General features: G+C 34.5%; 1 protein-coding gene across 1 annotated transcript; it reads left to right on the top strand.

The window, feature by feature from the left end:
- On the top strand, nt 1–18,472 carry tspan15 (tetraspanin 15). The gene is made up of 8 exons (XM_067386188.1): nt 1–182; nt 6,211–6,396; nt 6,996–7,070; nt 7,693–7,788; nt 9,879–9,992; nt 14,605–14,655; nt 15,110–15,226; nt 17,269–18,472. Exons 1-8 carry the CDS (start codon nt 99–101, stop codon nt 17,428–17,430), a joined length of 885 nt encoding a protein of 294 aa, XP_067242289.1. The 5' UTR covers nt 1–98; the 3' UTR covers nt 17,431–18,472.
- Nucleotides 18,473–18,851: the final 379 nt, after the last annotated feature.

Raw genomic sequence — 18,851 nt, 5'->3', positions numbered from 1 at the left:
TAATGGAGCGCGTGCTCTGCTCACTCAGGTAGACGATACAAACAAATCAGGAAGTGTATACGGGAACGTTTTATACGTTTTTTAAATACGGTTTTAACATGTCAAATGAAGTCCGATATTGCGATAGGTGCTCGTACATCTTTCTCAAGTTCTCGTTAATCGTATATGCAACAATTTTCTGGGTGAGTTTGATTGTTTTTCTCTCTCATGAAATAGATCGGTGTGATAAATCCATTAGGCTACGTCAGCAAATGAGCGGTTTAAAAAGTCGGAAAGAACAGAGAGAAGGCAAACATTATAGTTGGATATAAGAAGTCTGCTAGAAGTAACATTTGAGCATGTTTATATATTTTAATTATGTTAAGATCACACCTATTAACCTGTTACAGTGCTCTTGACCCCACCCTCCTACTGTACTGTGGGATTAAGAGTTTGTTACTGAATAATCTCTTTAGTAGAGTAACTTGCTGTTGAAAACATCAAATGTTTTTACGACGTTGCATGTGTTTATTAATTCATTTATTAATAAATATTTCCGCTGTAGAAAACACTAAGCGGAAATAATAAGTAATGACTAATTAAAGTAGATAAATAATTTAAATAGTTAAACACTTTTCTTGTACTTTTGGGCACAAAACAACAAGTAAATAACATTTCCATTTGAGAGAAGTAGATAGAAACCGAAACAGGGTAATGTTAGTGGCTTGTGGTGCCCTTGCTTCTGTTATTGATTGCATTATGGCAATCACATGACCAAAATACTGTGCACTGTGCAGTCATACTGTGAAAGCCATCATTAATATTTCATATTATAGCACATAGTCACTCAGCTCAAGTTGAGCAACATACATTGTTGAATGTAAGTTCTTTAAGAATTTACCACTTGAGGACTCTTTCCCACCTATATGAGCAGTATCCTTTTTGATGTCTTTAGTATGGTGTTTGCTTGATATGTAAGACCTTTATTTTTATGGTCAGAGAGCAGTTTTGTTCACCATAAGACTGAATAGTAGGATAAATCCTCTGGGTATGCTTTATAGGATTATAAAATCTAACTTATAGCTCTTATTATATTATAAACAATATAAAATGATTATAGATAACAGTCTGTTGTGATACCTTTACTTATCCAGTAGTGCAGGGGTGGTGAAGGTTTGTCCTGGATTGCCTTGTACTTTAAATCGGTTGAAAGTTTTAAAAATAGTTTGTATGTGTCCTGAATGGTTGATCCTTTAATATATTGTCTAGATACATATAACCATACAGATACGTGTACAAGCCATTAGTGAATATTCTATTCTAGTGCTTTTAATGCAAAACTTTATCAAGCTTGTTGTATTTTGGTTCTCAAGTTATGTAATACTCTTATTTACTGTTGTCAAACTGTGACTTACTAAAAATAAACTAGAGAGTCATTTGGGGTTACATAAGCCCTTATATTTGCAGTTTTAAATTTTAAAACCGTTCAGACTCAGATCTGATTAAAATTCTTAGCATAAATTAAGTTACAAATTACAGTCACTATGTTTGTTCCTATTGTTCAGCTTAATTTTGTTTCTCTTCTCCACATTTGGTGTTCTTTATTTTTATTTTTTTGCATCATATTATTTGGTGTCATCCATTTGTGTCATGTTTATAATAATCTTTTCTATGCATTTCACATTCGTGGCATTAATTTGATATATAATGTGTTATTTATGCTTTAATTCCGCTTGATATGCAAATGCTTTGATAATACCGTTTCATATGCTATTTCATATGCCTAACCCTATTCATTGTAGTATTATTCAAGTTTGAGCCACTGTCATGGCATAACATTCTGTTATCTTTACTCTCATCCATTATTGGTATTTAAAATAGATTATTGTGAGAAAAGGGCTAGTGTCAAAGGCACTCTTCGTGGCAGCAGAGGTTTGAAATGCTATGGGCTGCACCATTGTGCTTCTCTCATAGCTTTCTGTCAAGAGCAGGACTGCACATGTTGAATCCATCACACTGACAGCATAAACAATGGGCCCCACAGGATGCTATTTCAGACCATTATGCCACCAGGCGAGCCTCTTGGTGGCCCATTGGCAGCAGTATTACAGTGCTGGCTGACCTGCGCACACTTTGTGCTGCTCTCATCAGGGCTTTCACAAAAAACCTGGTGCACGTGCTTCACACAAGGCTGCAAGGGTGAATTATTATGTGTGGATGGCTATTCTGCTCACAAAGGCAAGGGCGTACATCTGTTCTTACCATCTCTGTTGAATATTGTGCACTCATGTTGATTGGTCTTTTATTTTTTGTGCATACAACTTGCTTGACTTGAAGAGGTTGAAGGTGCTTACTTTACTGAAACAGTTCTGAAATGCAGATGTAAGTGGTAGACCAGAGGTCTTCAACACTGCTCCTGGTGACTCACTGCCCTGCAGAGTTTAGTGTATGTTTACACAACAATGATGTACTAAAAACGGAAAAGCTTTCCTTTTGCATTTTTCACGTACTTTGTCAAAATGATTCCCGTTCACACATGTCCGCGAAAATGCCTAAAAAATCTGTATTAAAGCAAGCCAGTAGTTCGTAATGTCCCTTTGTAAAGAAACACTACGTGCCTATAGACTGAACATGTAATACACATGAGCATGACGTCACTGTTTTCACAAATTCACATTTTTACAGTTTACACAGATGATAACAGTATTGTTTTCAAAAACTTGCACTTTACAACCCTTTTTCAAAAGTTTATGATTTCAGGGCCCCAAAACGCCATTGTCATGTAAATGAGCAACCCTAATCCAACCCTAATCAAACACACCTGAAGCGGCGAATTGAGCTGTTCAGGATCGCTTGAAAACACACAGGCAGGTGTGCTGAAGTAGGTTGGGAATAAATTTTGGAGGACCAAGCAGGGTTGAAGACCTCTGTGCTAGATATTTTGTAAATTGCTATAAAGATGATCTTTGTTTTCTTATACCTTTTTAAGTAATAAAAATGTTTAAGCAATGCAGTTTGGAATAAAGGTACATGAAAATAAATTAATTATAAGTAACTCTGACCACCCAGATAGAACAAGCTTCTGTTGAAATGAGGTGGTGGTGGTCTCGAACTGTTCTTGGAATTTCCCAAGAGGCATTTGAAACCTTACTGAGTGACCTTAACATAAAGGCATTTTTTTGTTTCTCTTTCAGTCTATCAGTATCAAGATTTCAAAAGATTTCTGTTTCAAATAGATGCTGTTCTTTTGATCTTTCTAAGAATCCTGACAAAAAAGGTATCATGGTTTCCACAAAAATATTACGCAGCACAACTGTTTTCGACGTTGATAATAAGAAATGTTCAGCACTATAAATGATTTATGAAGGATCATGTGACACTGAAGAGTTATTTTGTAATTCTCATAATTATAGTAATATTTCACAATGGGTCTCATTCATGAAACACGAGCAGAATGATTTTTTGTGTAAATCGTGTGTAAAGTGGTTCTGGCGTAAATTTTCGGATTCATTAAAATGTTTGTATTGTTAGTTGGTACGAAAGAAATCTACACCTGCTCCCAGCCACGGGTAAATAGTGCGTTTAACATCGTTTTGCTCATTAATAAGGCTGCATTTAATTCACCTTAATAAGGTACATATTTACACAGCAATTTGAAAAAATATTATATATAGTAATTACATACGTTTTTTCCTTTTACTTTTATTGTGAGAGCCAGTAATAGCATCTGCAAACGGAGCACTTTAATCAAATAATTAATTGATTTCAATAGGGTGGGCAAACTAATGTCCTATTAATTGTTATGGAAATTGTTTCCTATAAAATAGCCAAAATCCTTCATTTGGTGTCATAATATGATGCCCATATATAGTTGAGAGTCGGATTTAATGGGCGGGATTTAAGGTAATTGAGAATGAGCGTGCACGCGCGTCCCATTTACGACTGATTGTAATTCATTAACACACACACACACACACACACACATTTCACTATCACATCTGACGTTTACGAAGCATTTGTGAATCAGGAGAAGAGTTTTCGGGAAGGTCTCTTTACGCGCAAATCACTCACATGTTTACTCGTATATTTACGAATGTTTCATGAATGAGAGCCAATATTAGTGCAATATAAACAATCAAAATGCAACTTTTGAGCACATATAAGAGACTAAGATAATGTTTTTATATTGCTTCAACAATGGCCACCTTCTTATTTTAGCACCCATTAGTCCTAAACTAATGATGTTGTCAGACGTGGAGGTAAAGCTTTAATTTAACCAACCTGAGTGGACTGTTACTAAAAACTGGATTACTCACAGACCATTTTGTGTTTCAATTTCATTTCAATTTGGATGCGATTAAAGTGGTCTGAGTGGGTGAGTCGTTTACTTTGTAATTAGTCCAGTTTGACCTGTTTACACCCCCTCACATTCATACAATTTAGCTGCAGCCTCCGACTGAAATTTGATCCGCTGTACTGTTGAACAGTACAGTATCATTTCAGAACAATTAGTGATTTATACACCATTTTTAATATATTATTATTGATGCACTGGCAATGATTTTAGTCCCTAGTATATACCGATTATGCCTCTCTATTTAAGGAAGAAGATTACTACTACTTATCCATAAAGGCTATATCCTGGTGTAAAAGGAAGTCCAGAAACAGAAGGAATGCATTGGCACAACAAATTTGTTGTAAAGGCCATATGCACGCAGACATGTTCACACACACAATGAGTTAACAGGCATGAAGTGGTTTTGCTGCAATTTCCAGGCTAGCATTATAATGGTTATTATTTAATTATGCCATTAAGCCATGTCACTGGATCTCAGTGTTTATTTCTCTGGGTTGCAAAAGTGCATTTGCTGTTCTTTGTCACTTTTGCACAACTTATCTGTTTCTCCTCAGTGTTGGGGAAAGTTACTTTTCAAATTAATGCCTTACAATATTACATTACTTCCTAAAAAGGTAACTAATTAGTTATTTTTTATGTAAAGTAATGTGTTACATTACTTTTATGTTACTTTTACTCTGGGCTGTTTGTTTGTTTTTTAAATATATATTGTTTTTGGCAGATGTAAAGGCCCTTTCACACCAAAAGTGAAATAAATAAGCCTCAGGCTGAAGGAAGTGCAAAATCACACCTGTACAGTAGAGGGCACAGCTCAAACAAACCTTTCATCTGTGCCGACATTCTGGATTGCAGAAGAATAGGATGCAGGAGAAGAAAGTTCAAAACTCTTACTTAATAATAAACACAAAAGAATGAAACATAAATGTGATTTTTATCTTTAGTCATTTTCGCTTATTAGTATGGTTGAATTGGATCATAGAAGATAAGCAGCAAAGACATTGATTTAACAAAGTGAGATTAAATACATAAAGTATATTTAACATTTAATTATTGTGGGTTTGTGTAATATTCAGAGTTGCATTTCACTGTTTTTATTGATTTTGAGGAAAAATGAATATTTTTTTGTGCAAGCGAAACGAGTTCAATGCATTCTCACATTAGAGCTAGTCTGGAATAACCATCATGTTCGCACAGCACACACAATGCCTCTGCACTTACTCCTGATTTCTCTCAAGATGGGGACAGGAGAGGTGTCAGTCAATAAATGGGAAAAAGTAACTTGCATTACTTATTTGAAAAAGTAACTATATTTACTATACGACTATATATACTATACAATATTGTCTCTCTTAAATTTAAAAGTAATGTGTTACTTTACTAGTTACTTGAGAAAAGTAATCTGATTACTTGCATTACTTGTAATGTGTTACCCTCAACACTGCTTCTCCTACATCTAATTTCTACTTCTCTTCATCCTGACACAGAAATGCTTTGGGGTTAAAACTACATGCTTTAATTCTTTAATTAGTCAACTACAGCTCGGATCAGTACAGAGTATGATAATCATTTAGAATATCTTTAAATGGAAATCACACTCTGTGCATCAGGGAGCCATTAAGATTCAAGGAAGTCACAGTTTCAAATAGCTATACTTTGCTCTTGTTTTAATCATAATACATTAAATATGAAAAACTAAAATACTCCTAGGTTCAATAATGACCATCCTTTTTAGACTTCTTGAGGCCCTGACTAAATCTTTTGTATTGTTTTTGACACATGTGCCTTTTTAAAGGTACTAATGTCACTGAAATAGTGTTGATCATTCCATCTGTAATCTAATTTTGCATTAATTCCATTATTATGCATCATTTCAGTTGATAGGGGGCTTTATTTTGGCCATCGGCATCTATGCAGAGGTGGAGAGGCAACGGTACAAAACGCTGGAAGGAGTGTTCCTGGCTCCCGCCATTATCCTCATTGTGCTCGGTGTGATCATGTTCATTGTCTCCTTCATCGGGGTTCTGGCGTCTCTCAGAGACAACTTGTGCCTTCTCAAAGTGGTAAGTTTTCTTTTTTCCATTAGACATATAGTAGTGTCCTCTACATCACAAATGCTGTACTTCAGCATATCGCTTATGTAAATCATATTGATTTGCTGCACAAAACACTTCATATTTTATTCTTTATAATGATGCTTTTTGAAGGGGGCAAACAGAAAAATATTATAAGCTTAAAGGGGTAGTTTACCCAAGAATGTAAATCCAGTCATTACTTACTCACCCTCATGACATTCCAAATCTCTATGACACAAAAGAACGTGTCTTGTTTTTGTCCATATATTGAAAGTCAATGTCCAGTGTTGTCATCATTATATGGACAAAAACATTTTCAAAATATCTTTTGCATCCCACAGAAGAAAGAAATGTTGTAAGGATGGACACAATAGCAAAGAAACAAGATGATGGGAATTGAATCATGTTATGAGCTATTTGTATACACTGCTTCATCTGCCTTGTGAAAATGTCTGTACACGCACAGATGGACACACTGCCCAAGTAGGGCAGAAATTGAGGTGTGCGACAGTTGTTTAATTTGATTCTGAGTAATTTGCCCTTGTCTCTGTTTCACTTGAGATCCACTGTTTACTCTTGCCTTGCAGTTTCTTTACATGCTGGCTCTTTGTCTCATTTTGGAGCTTGTCGGTGGGATTGTTGCTCTGATCTTTAGGACTCAGGTACAATCATTTTTATCACTGATTTTTTTCTTTTCTTATTTGTTTGTTGTATGATGTTCTTGACAAATGTGTGAGATTCCTGCCTTTATAATTAGACTCGTTAATTATAGAAAAACGTTTTTCTATGTACTTGTAAAAAGTAATTTTAGTATATACAGATTATACAGATATATACAGTTCTAATAGTACTATTTAGCCATGCAGTGTGACAGTAATTGTTGGCAGTTTCTTTGTTATTCATGCTATATCCATGCTAATGTGAAAAAGATCATTGTGAGTACTGTTACATGGTCGCTGGGTCATGACTGTTTTCAGATTCGATTAGGTTGTATTTCATCGTCAGCTGGGAGTGAAATTTGTTTTGCTTCTTGACACTTCAGCAATCATTAACAAAATAATTTTGTTGCCAGAGCATTACCATCATTGTGAACTTAATTTCAGTCTTATTTCTTAAGAACCTAATTGTACCAGTCCTCAGATTCTACTGTTATTTCTAAGTGCTTCAAAAACAGATCAGAGGAACAACAAAGGCCTCCCATGTTTATAAGAAATTGTACATATGAAATTTTGTTGCAAAAGCAACATCTTCCTGTTATAACACCGACCTTCCTTTGTCCAATAGACAGTGGACCTGCTCAACAAAAACATTCGTAAAGGCATGGTGAATTACTATGATGACCTTGATTTCAAAAACATCATGGACTTTGTTCAGAGTACGGTAAGAGATTTATATCATGGAGCACGATCCAGACCTCTCTGCATTCATTAATAAGTTAATTTATTATACTCATTTTTAAAAAGAAGCTGGTAAACTAAATCCATTTTTTTTCTGGATTCCATTTTAATGGTTTTAATTAATATTTTTTAATTAATAAATCTTTTTAATAAAAGATGATTCTTCATCATAAGGCATAGCTAATCAATTGAATTTAATAATTATTAAAATTGTAACAATACTATGGCCATATGAAATCTGTGGTGGTGGTGTTTTTGCCTGAATTCCATTGTATTGTTTTTTAATTTTCCTGGATTTTATGATTTAATACAAATTTAAGATTTAATTCAAATTAATCATAAAACCTAACAATTCAGTAAATCTTTTAAAAATGTAATAAAATGAAAATACAACCATTTCTTTTTGCAACAAATATTGCATTTTTCAAATAAATGTGAAATTATTTTGGTGGTTTGTAGTGAATACCTTTTGTTTTAAAAAAAATGTTGGTTGATTATGAATTTTATTAAGTGTACAGTATTACTTTTGACTTATTAATCCAAAAATGTCTAAATTCCCTGACATTCAGCTTTATCATGAAAATCATAGGGCCCTGTAATCCAACTCAAATGTAGTGATAATTCAGATGTCCCTTTTATACTGTAGTTGGGTGGGTTTTAATGACCATAAATTAGGTAACAACAATTCCTGATGAGATTAACCATTTGCTTTAGAAATGTCTTTGTATTTACTTTTATGTGTGGAAAATAAAAAAAAGACCTGGACAATGATAAAAAAGGAAATTTATATAAAGACCTAGAGTAAATAAGCCGTTCCACCATATACAGACAAACTGTGATCCTTTGAAAGCCCTATCAATTATGAGAATTTAGACTTTGTAGAAACAGTCCATTTAAAGAGCTCTACTTGGAATTTTAGACACCTAGCAGACACATCTACAAAACTTTCAATGCATAGGCATTTTAATGGCAACAGTTTCTAAGAGCCCAGTGGCTCTGAGTGCATTCAAGTGCATGAGAATGTCTGCCAGATCTTCAAATACACAACCACACCCAGAGCATTTGTTTAAGTTGTCTTTGGGATAGTTTCTACGTTGTTCAAAGGTTATAAACTGCCTGAAAAAAACTATTACAGTAACATTAAATAAGGTCACATAAAAAAAATTATGTAAGAAACATTAATTACATTTACTGAATCACATTTTCATTTCAACAGTAATATAAAATATAAGAACAATGATTTTAAAATAATGCATATTTTATATAAATTCACTTGGCTGTATTTTATATATTTTTGATCAATTAAAGACCGCTCAGTTTGTCAAGTGAAGTGAATTTCTGCAGATCTCCCATTCTCAGTATTGAGCAGTGAACACTGCACAGGAGCCTGTGAATCGGAACACAGTCAGTGTTTTCTGTCAGGCTGATGTGGAGAGTGGCTTCATTCCCAGAGGGGTCCTGGTCATTCCTCATTTATTTGTTTTATGGCTGACATCCCACGCTGCATTAATTTCTGTTTGCCTTCTGCTATTGGATATCACACAATTATGCTCTTTGCTGATTGTCATATAATTCTTGTACATCAGTAAAGATGTGCTTCTTTTGAGGGAATCAACCAATTGCTTCAGTAATTTCCTCAAATGTTATTCACTGCCATTTAAATGAGCTAAGGGGCTAGAATATGAATTGTGCCATTCAGTGAGGGAAGACAGGAGCCTTATATTTATTCATGCTTGTTCTCTGAAAGCTGTTGGCTCAATAAATGAATACAGAGCAGCTCAGAATATTCATTAACCTCTCATGTTTCATGCCCTGTCAACCTAGGTGCAATTTAGCAGATGAAATGCTAAAAAATTCAACCAGTATCCAACCATTTGCACAAATGCAATGTACAAATATTCTTCCAATGGTCTTATGTATCACTGTGTTCTACCACAGCATAGTCTCAACAGATCTTTAGCAGTGCTAGATGAGAAAACAACCAGCTTTACCAAAAATAATGGTCTTCCTCCGAAGCTATGCTGGCATTTCCATTGATAAGTGGTTTTACTGCTTCGATTCTTGTTTTTCCAGTTCAAGTGTTGTGGGGGAAAGGGGTACTCGGACTGGCAGGTGAACATGTATCATAATTGCTCTGCTCCTGGTCCACTAGCGTGTGGAGTGCCATACACCTGCTGTATTGTCAAGGTTTGTCTAATGAATATTTTTTCATTCCTCTTGCAGTGTAAACCTATACACACATAACACACGTTTTGTTTGCTGTTTAACACAACTCTTGCAAGAAGAGTCCATAAAGCACATTCCACTTTACCTTTCAAATGTTTGGTATTTAAAATTGTTAGTAAAGATTTCTATTTCAAATAAATACTGTTCTTTTGAATTTTTTATTCAAAAATTTGAAAATTGAATTTTTTTCAACATTGATAATAATAATAATAAATGTTTCTTTAGCACCAAATCATCATATTAGAATGAATTCTGAAGGATCATGTGACATTGAAGACTGGAGTAATGGCAGCTTTGTCATCACAGGAATATATTACATTTTAAAATATATTAAAATAGGAAACAGTTGTTTTAAATTTGTAAAAATATTTCAATAATATTGTTTTACTGTGCAGACTCAGTGAGCATAAGAGACTTCTTTCAAAAACATTTAAGAGAAGTCTGCTTTCAAACAAATCTTAACTAATTCCCAAACTTTTGAATGATAGTGTACACATTTAATCAAGTAGGCAAGCTGTATGTCTAAAGCTAGTTAAAAAATCATGAATTCATTTGGTATCCTATTAATATTTCACAGATGATTAGGTTAGAATATTGCTAAAGCATGTTTCCCACAATGCCATTATCTCCAGAATCTTTTTACAGATGTTTCATACACATATACTGCTGTATATCCAACCCGATCTCATGACATATTTTATGGGGTGGCTAAATCATACGAATTCGTACAAATTCATACGTTTTTTGCTAATTCGTACATATTGTACGAGTTGCCAAATTCGTATGAATTCGTACAAATGACCTACCCCAAACCCCACCCCTAAACCTACCCGTCACTGGGGTTTAGACAGATTGTATGAATTCGTACGAGTGAGGTTGTACGAATTCGTGTATTAGCCACCTCGTAAATTACGTACGAATTGGTCATGAGATAGCGTTGGTATATCTGTAAACTTTAAGTGGTTAGTTCACCCTAAAATTAAAATTCTGTCTTTAATTACTCACCCTCATATCGTTCTAAACATTTAAGACTTTTGTTCATCTTCAGAACACAAATTTGTATCTTTTTGATGAAATCTGAGAGATATCTGTCCCTCCATTGACTGCCTTTGGGGTGAACTAATGCTTTAATACAGCTGCTGCTGTCAACTGCACACAGAACCTGTTTTCACCAAGTGCAACATGTTCCTGGATCAGCATCAACATTCTAATCAGACTTGAGGGACAATTTTACAGTTTTTGTCAAGTTTAGGGTTACAACCAGGGTTAGGTGCTTCTACATCAGTGTTATTCACCTATCATTTCCCTCTGATTATAGGGATAAGTTATTGGTAGTGTTAGTTAGGAGTAGGGATATGGTTAGGATTACATTTTCAGACAGGAATGTAGTTTCAGGATCAACAAAATATGTTGACCCAGAAATGCAACTAACTCTGCAAAATCTGGACATGCCAACTGCACCACTTTGTCGAACAACGTAAATAAATCATTCTTCTGTTAACTAAATATAATCCTAGGGTAATTAAATTAAATTTTAAATTTAGACCAGCCCTGGTTCACTTGGTAACCAAAAGCATTTATTGCTTTTATAATTGAGTCTTTCATGAGGTTACTGTTTGCTTACCTGAAAGGAGACATAAAGGGCAAAGATGAAACGCATAAAAGGAAGAAGTGATCACTTTGTGTTTCAGCATTCCTCAGCTAGTTTTGTTGTCCCATTTAAGCTCTGCTCATTTTTTCAGTTACACAATTAACTGTCACATGCTGAGTTTTACACGTACAAAAATAATGCCACTACATCCAGTGAATTAGGAAGGAACTTTGTCCATGACATATTTTAGAAATTTGAGAATTCTTCTTTCTTCTCAGGTTTTCCAGTTTCCATAACAGCCAGTTGCTTTGCTTTACATTTTGTTCATTTATGGAAACGTTGAGCTCATAATGATCCTGCGTTATCTGGGTCATTCCTGTTTTGTATATCTTTTGAAATCTGTAACTGCTAAAAGTGAATATTCTTGTGTTGCATTTTAAGAAGTATTTCTATAAAAGGGTACCCGTCTTTCGAAAATATGCTCTGATGAAGCACTGATTGATAGCTTGGTTATTTCCACAATGGCAATAACATGAACAAACTGTCTAACAGAATGGAAATATAGGGCTTGAGTTAACCATAGTTCAATGAGGGATTGAGAGTTCGCTTACATGAGTGTCAATTTAGGGTGGAATGTTTGTGCTGCTATTGTTGTGCCAAAAATGATGTCACTTACCGGTGGAAGGGACCTGACTTTTGTTAGTTAAAGAGATAGTTCACATAGTTCTAATAATGTTGATTATTCTGTCATAATTTACTCTTCCTCATGTCGTTTCAAACCTGTATGTTTTTCTTTCTTCTGTGGAACATAAAAGAAGATAATTTGATGATTTTTGGTTTTCAAACACCATTAGATTCCATTCGCTTTCATTGTATAGAAAAAAAAGGCAATTTTTCAAGAAATCTTTTTTTGTATTCCACAAATTAAGAAAAATCATAACAGTAAAGACCTATTTGCACGATTTTTAGTCAGACATTGTTACACCATGTGACGATAAAGATGATTGCTATTTTTGTTAGTTTGTATCTTGCATATTTATTTTCTTGTCAAACATTCCCAACTTAGGCCAGAACGTTAGTAACATGACCCAGCAGTTTGATATTAGATTCACCTGAATATTAAAAGAGTTCATTTTTTGGAGTTGCATAGGACAGTTGAAAAATAGCTCCTTTGAAATACAATACTAAAGTAGGTCTTGCAGTCAAAAGGACATTCATTTTTCATTAGTTTTGAAACTAGCACAGAGTTTGTTTGCCAACATCCAGCTGTGTGCAGATTACCTGTGGACAAGCATTATCTCATCATTACTTCAGTCTAAGACAAAGCAGTGCACCAAAATGCTTTCTATATGTGAAGATTACATCAGAATGTTTTGTCTGAAATGGAATATCAGAATCTAATTTGATGACATTACCAAAGAAATGATCTTTAATCCCACTTAATTAAGACTGATGGAGATCAGTTTGTTCATTGTTGGTTCTTTGCTTCTAACCAGATTATAATATAAGAAAACCTTATACCGCAGCTCAAAGTATAGTAGGAACATATATTAATATTATGGCAGATGTATTTTCCAAATATAAAAATACCAATGCATATATATTGATCAAACAATGCAGGCTTTTATGTATTGATATCAAAGAGTCAACAACATTTGATTCTCACCTCTGATTCTCTTAATATATTTATGTACTGTTAACCATCTAACAAACTGAATAAAGAAAGCAATAATATCTAATTTGCTATGTTTTTCCTAAGTTATTAAGTTTATTATCTTAAGGCATGGTGCCTTGATATCACAGTCAGGCCATTTTGGCTGCATTTCTTCAAGGTGTCTTGGTTACAAGTGTGTGCTTATCTTCTAAGATACAAAATCTTGTTAAATTATCTGCCTCTTTGTTTGTGAACCTCATGTTAATAAAACTCACATATTATTTAAAGGAATTTTTAGCTTAACCTAACCTTATATTCCTGTTTTTTTACATTCCCTTGAGCTGAATTTGTTGCTCCAAGGATGCATGAAATTGTCACATTCTCAATCCACTTATCAGTTTGTCTTTTTGGGTTGTCTCCTGATGTGCTTGTCATTTTAAATGTAAATTGGTCCTGTCATCAGCTCTTTCTGGCTTTCAGGCAAACAAACTACATTTTCATGTAGTCTGGAAAATCTATATTGGGAACCTTTTCCATTTTAATAAGTTCATGTCACACTGATTTTAAAGAGATAGTTCACCCAAAAATGAAAATTCTGTTATCATTTACTCAACCTTATTTCGCTCCAAACCCATAAGACTTTGGTTCATCTTTAAAGCACAAATAAAAATCTTTTTAATGAAATCTGAGATATTTATGTCTCTCCATTAAAAGTCTATGCAACCAAAACTTTGACTCTTTACAAAGTTCATAAGGAGTTCGTAAAAGAAACGGATATTAATCAAGTGGTTTAATCCACATCTTCTGAAGAGACTTGATCTCTTTTATATGATGAACATTGATTGAAAGTTACTTTAACTTTCAATGGAGGAACAGAAATCTCTCAGATATCATTAAAATTAAATTCATTGGTGATTCAACCAAAGAATAACCAAAAGTCGGATTAAGCATGACCTTAGGATGAATAGTTAATGTCTGAATATTCATTCTTGGGTGAACTATCCATTTAAATAATCAGCATGTGTACAGTTACTCGCAGAATGATTTCAGCTTCATTTATAAAGCTTAGTATTCTTAGCACTACATTAGTTTGACTAAAACCTCTGTAAATTACAATGACAAAACAGGGATCAAAACTAGTAAAATGGAAAACTGTTATGATGAGAGTAGGCTAATTTCATATCTATGATCCGACTTGAGAATATCAAGTTTTTTTTCCACCATAGGTTTGCCAGATCTGTTTGCAATCTTACTTTTTAAGGGACATGCAGGAAATATTTTGCTACTTCTATGAAAATGGTAAGACTGCATTTGCTTGTGTATTACAGCCTTCTGAAGTTGTTAATACGATGTGTGGATACCAGACCCTGGGTAAAGAGGTATGTTCCCTGATCACCTCTATTTCTATGTCTGACGATGTTTTGGTTAGATCTGCTTTTGTGAACGAAAGAAGTTAGAGAAGCTTTTAAGTACATTCTGATATTTGAAAAGTGCTCTGTGTCCTGTGTCGATTGACCTGGTATAAATACAGTCATTTGGAGGGGTCAAAGGTCTGATCAGTAATCATATCATCTGGGAAGAGCAATGAGAACCCCTTCTGAATTTTAACAGGCTGTGAGGTTACGCAGCATGCACAGATGAATGATAATCTGCCTTATAATAGCATCCAATTATCTCAATACATTTGCATCTCTGAACACATCCATTACTTCACAACATTGTTTTGTTTATAAGAGATGCAAAGAAGGCAGTTTTTTGACTCTTAGAATTGAATAATGAAAAGATGACCTTTGAATATGACCTCTCTTTCTCTGACCTGACCTTTGCCCACAGAGGCTAGAAAATATAGATGCCATCTACATCCGCGGTTGCACTGATGCAGTCTTTATTTGGTTCATGGACAACTATACAATCATGGCTGGACTTCTTCTTGGCATCCTATTACCTCAGGTAAGACTCGTGCTTATCAGAAAAGAAGGTTTAGATTGCTTGCATAATTCATTGTAATATTTCAAATGATGCAATTTCTTAAAACATACATGCTCTTATCCCTTGCAAGCTTGTCAAGAACAAAAATGACATCTTTCTTTCATTGAAAGAACCTTTCAAAGTGTTTGAAGAAGAAGTTATGACAGTAATTATTGCAGTTTTAAATGGTTTTCACAAGGGTGTTGGGGTTGTGTGGGGAAAAAACAACTTTTAAACCCATCAAATCTTTCTGGAGATCCTGTTCTCTTTCTTTGTTGAATGAAAAGAAAAACTAATTGGACAGCCTACAACAAAAAAACAAACTCTTCTCTATCCATCCATAAGAATGTTATTTCTGTTTTGTCGATTTAATTTTCAAAAACTACAGTGCTTATTGTCAAACTACTATAGTGTAAGCTAGCACTTCTGGTAAACCATTCTTCATTTTCGCATTTTACATCAACAGTGTAATAATGGCCCATCCTGTTGTTTTTATGTTCAAATAAAACCGATTCATGTTTATCAATTACAGCATGAATTTGGCTTCTTGGAGATATTTCATCTTCATTCATCATTATCTGTGCCAACTCATAAGTTCAGTGTAATTAAATTCCCTCTTTACATAATATCCCCTCGTTAAGTGTTTTCCGCACTGATGAAGGTTGGTTAGAGACATGGTTTGAATGAATTTAAACTTTTCTCAAAAGAGTACCATGAGTAGACAGGTTTTCAACAAATTAGCAGTCTGGAAATCCATCTCACTTTCAAAAGCAGCCTCTAATGTGCAGCTGTTGTTGTGCGTCCCCCCATTTTAACCAGTTTTAAAGAGGTGCCTTGATGCATCGAAAAACACCACAGTCACAGATGTGGATTATCATACATTTTTTAATCCATTTTGTAGTCATTTCAATAATGCTGCAACTTTGATAACCCAACAGTACAGAAAAAAAAAATCATGCACTCAAAAAGTATACATTTATTCTTTTCTCTTACAAAGGCTCCAGGACATTGGAAGTGGTACAGGGCTAAGTTTATTTTAGGTCAGAAAGTCCCAGTCTGTAGGCTGTTTCACAGGATATGATGTCAGAAGATAGTGTTATCTGTGATGAGCACAGGTATTGTTGAGAAAGACATGGATATACTGTAGAATTTCTAGCAGTGACTTTGTGGGACTTTTTTCTTTTTTACAAGAAATGTCTTGAAACCGAGAAGCTATAATTATTTACATACTTTTTTTCCCGTAAATGGTGATCCACAGTTGATTCAAAGTAATTAGTCAGTCTCCCCACACTGTGAACCATTCCAGATGTTTATTACATGATTTATATTACTGCACAAATAGTGGGCTATAGCTGCAGAATGAATTGTGCAGATTAGCACAGTGCTGTGAAAAAGTTAGTACACCCCAAGTAAAGAGATTGCGTTGGCGTTTCACCAATGTCAATGAATAAAAGGTGATATAACTAATCAAATTGCACTTTTTGTACAGCTTCAATAAACAGAAATGCCCATTTTGTGTGTGGAAAAAAATTGCATCTGCTTGAAAAAAAAATGGTATAAAAAAAAAAGGAGTATTATCCTTTCAAAAGGTAATAATATGTACCTTTAAGGTACTATTAATCACCTTTTAGGAGTAAATAAGGTACAAAAGTATACCGTTTGAAAGGGAAAGCCATTTCTGTACACACAATAATGTACAACCACTGGCAATATGTCCAGGCCAGGCCGTCCAACCAAATTCACCCCAAAAGCAGATGGTTCAGGGCCCCATCAAGTGTCTCTGGTGACAGTTAATGAGAATGTGCATCAGGCAACCATTAGAAACAGACTGCACAAATTTTGCTAAATGGTCATCCGTTGAGATTTTGAAAGGGCTAATCAAAGTCCAGATCTCAGTCCAGTTGAAATGATGTGGGGAACTTGAAGTGGGCAATACATGCAATAAACCCTTCAAAGATCACATAGTAAAAGATTATTTGTTTTTTTCATTTGTGTTGAACAAAAGTATTTCTGTTTTTTGGTAGTTTTTTGGAGTGATCTTTACCTGGCTTTATATCACCCGTGTGGAAGATGCCATTGAGGAGTATGGTCACTATATGGATGGTCTGCTGGACGACGGACCCCAGGAGAAGAAACGCCAAAGCAAGCTGGCCAAATGCTGCAGATGCATGCCTTTGATTGACTGAGTGAAAACTCCTAAAAGAAAGTCTTATATTGGATACTACATAGATAAAAGGATTTCTGCAGGTACTGTCACCTGCTGTGGATGAAAATAACTATTTGTAGCTCTTTCTCTCTGCAAAACACAACTGTGCTGTTACTGTTGTAATATCAGCCACAGATACTGATGCAAGTCATTTTTGTACACAATATTGTTTTCACAGTTACACTCAGGATTCATTATTTTATCTGCCAGCTGAAAATGGGTAGTTTATGTGTCAAAATGAACTAATGCTTGGACTGACCTTCCATGTCAGAGTTTTTTTTCTACTAAATCACACCGTAATCGTAGACAGAAGATGCCTTATATTTACATCAGGTTGACTGAGTCAGAATACCTTCAACTTTAATGCAGTTTAGCTTTGTTTAACAGGGAAGCCGATTAGACAATTGGCAGCCTGTCAGTCTCAGGTGATAAAGTGCAAGGTTTCTTTTTTCCAGTGCAACAGTGTGCTTCCCTTAAGAGAACTTCTATAAATCTACAGCTACATTCGTCATAATAAAAATGCTGCATCTTTTTTTGTACACTGTGTCTTAAAATGAAACGGTATAAATTTTGACCATAACATTTTTTGTATTACTATTATTATGAAATATTACTTCACATTGAGCGTTTACCTGAAACAGCATTTGTTTCATAAAGATACTTATTATGATCTGATTATTTTGTAATCTACGAATCTGGGAGTTTTCATTACCATCTTTTATATGTTGTGCTGCTTATAATATTTTTTCTTTTTCAAGTTCAACATAGTTCTGGCAGAGCATCACGTGTACTTCTTTGGGTATATTTTTTTTTTTTTTTACTGTGCCAAAGTAGCTTTTATATCCTCTATTCTGTCTCTTTTTTTTGTATAAACATAAAATCCAAGTAAACTCTATATTTTGTCCTGTTTTTATGATAAATACATAAGATGGTTGTTTCTTGTCATTAAATGACAGGGGAATCATCAGATGGCGTATTTAAAGTTTCTACAGTTTTTATGTAAATTTGCACCATATATTCCATTTGTTTCAGTGTCATTCAATGAAAAATAATTGCAAACAAACAGGTTGATGTGAATAACATTAAGCCTTAACATTACTCTAGCCTTAACATCTATTCTTTTTTTTTTGTTTCTTGACCTGATGTCTTTTGTGTGATTTCTCTATGTATTGACTTGACTGTTAAAGCTCGAGTATTGCCCTGAACAGTGAGTGTCCTGCTGAATGAATGAATAAATGATGTTTACAGAGCTGTGTTCTGCTGCTTCAGTGGATGTTCTTATCTGTTCTCTGTCATGCTGGTTTGACTTTACAAAGGGACTGCATGACTCTGAATATTGCACTTTAGACATGGATAATGATGGTCTGTTTCTCCAACTTATTTGTGCCATGTCATTTTTAT

This window comes from Chanodichthys erythropterus, chromosome 5 (genome assembly GCF_024489055.1).
Source record: "Chanodichthys erythropterus isolate Z2021 chromosome 5, ASM2448905v1, whole genome shotgun sequence".
Lineage (NCBI taxonomy): Eukaryota > Metazoa > Chordata > Actinopteri > Cypriniformes > Xenocyprididae > Chanodichthys > Chanodichthys erythropterus.
The sequence above is the reverse complement of the archived record's forward strand: the minus strand, read 5'-3'. Positions and strand labels throughout refer to the sequence as shown.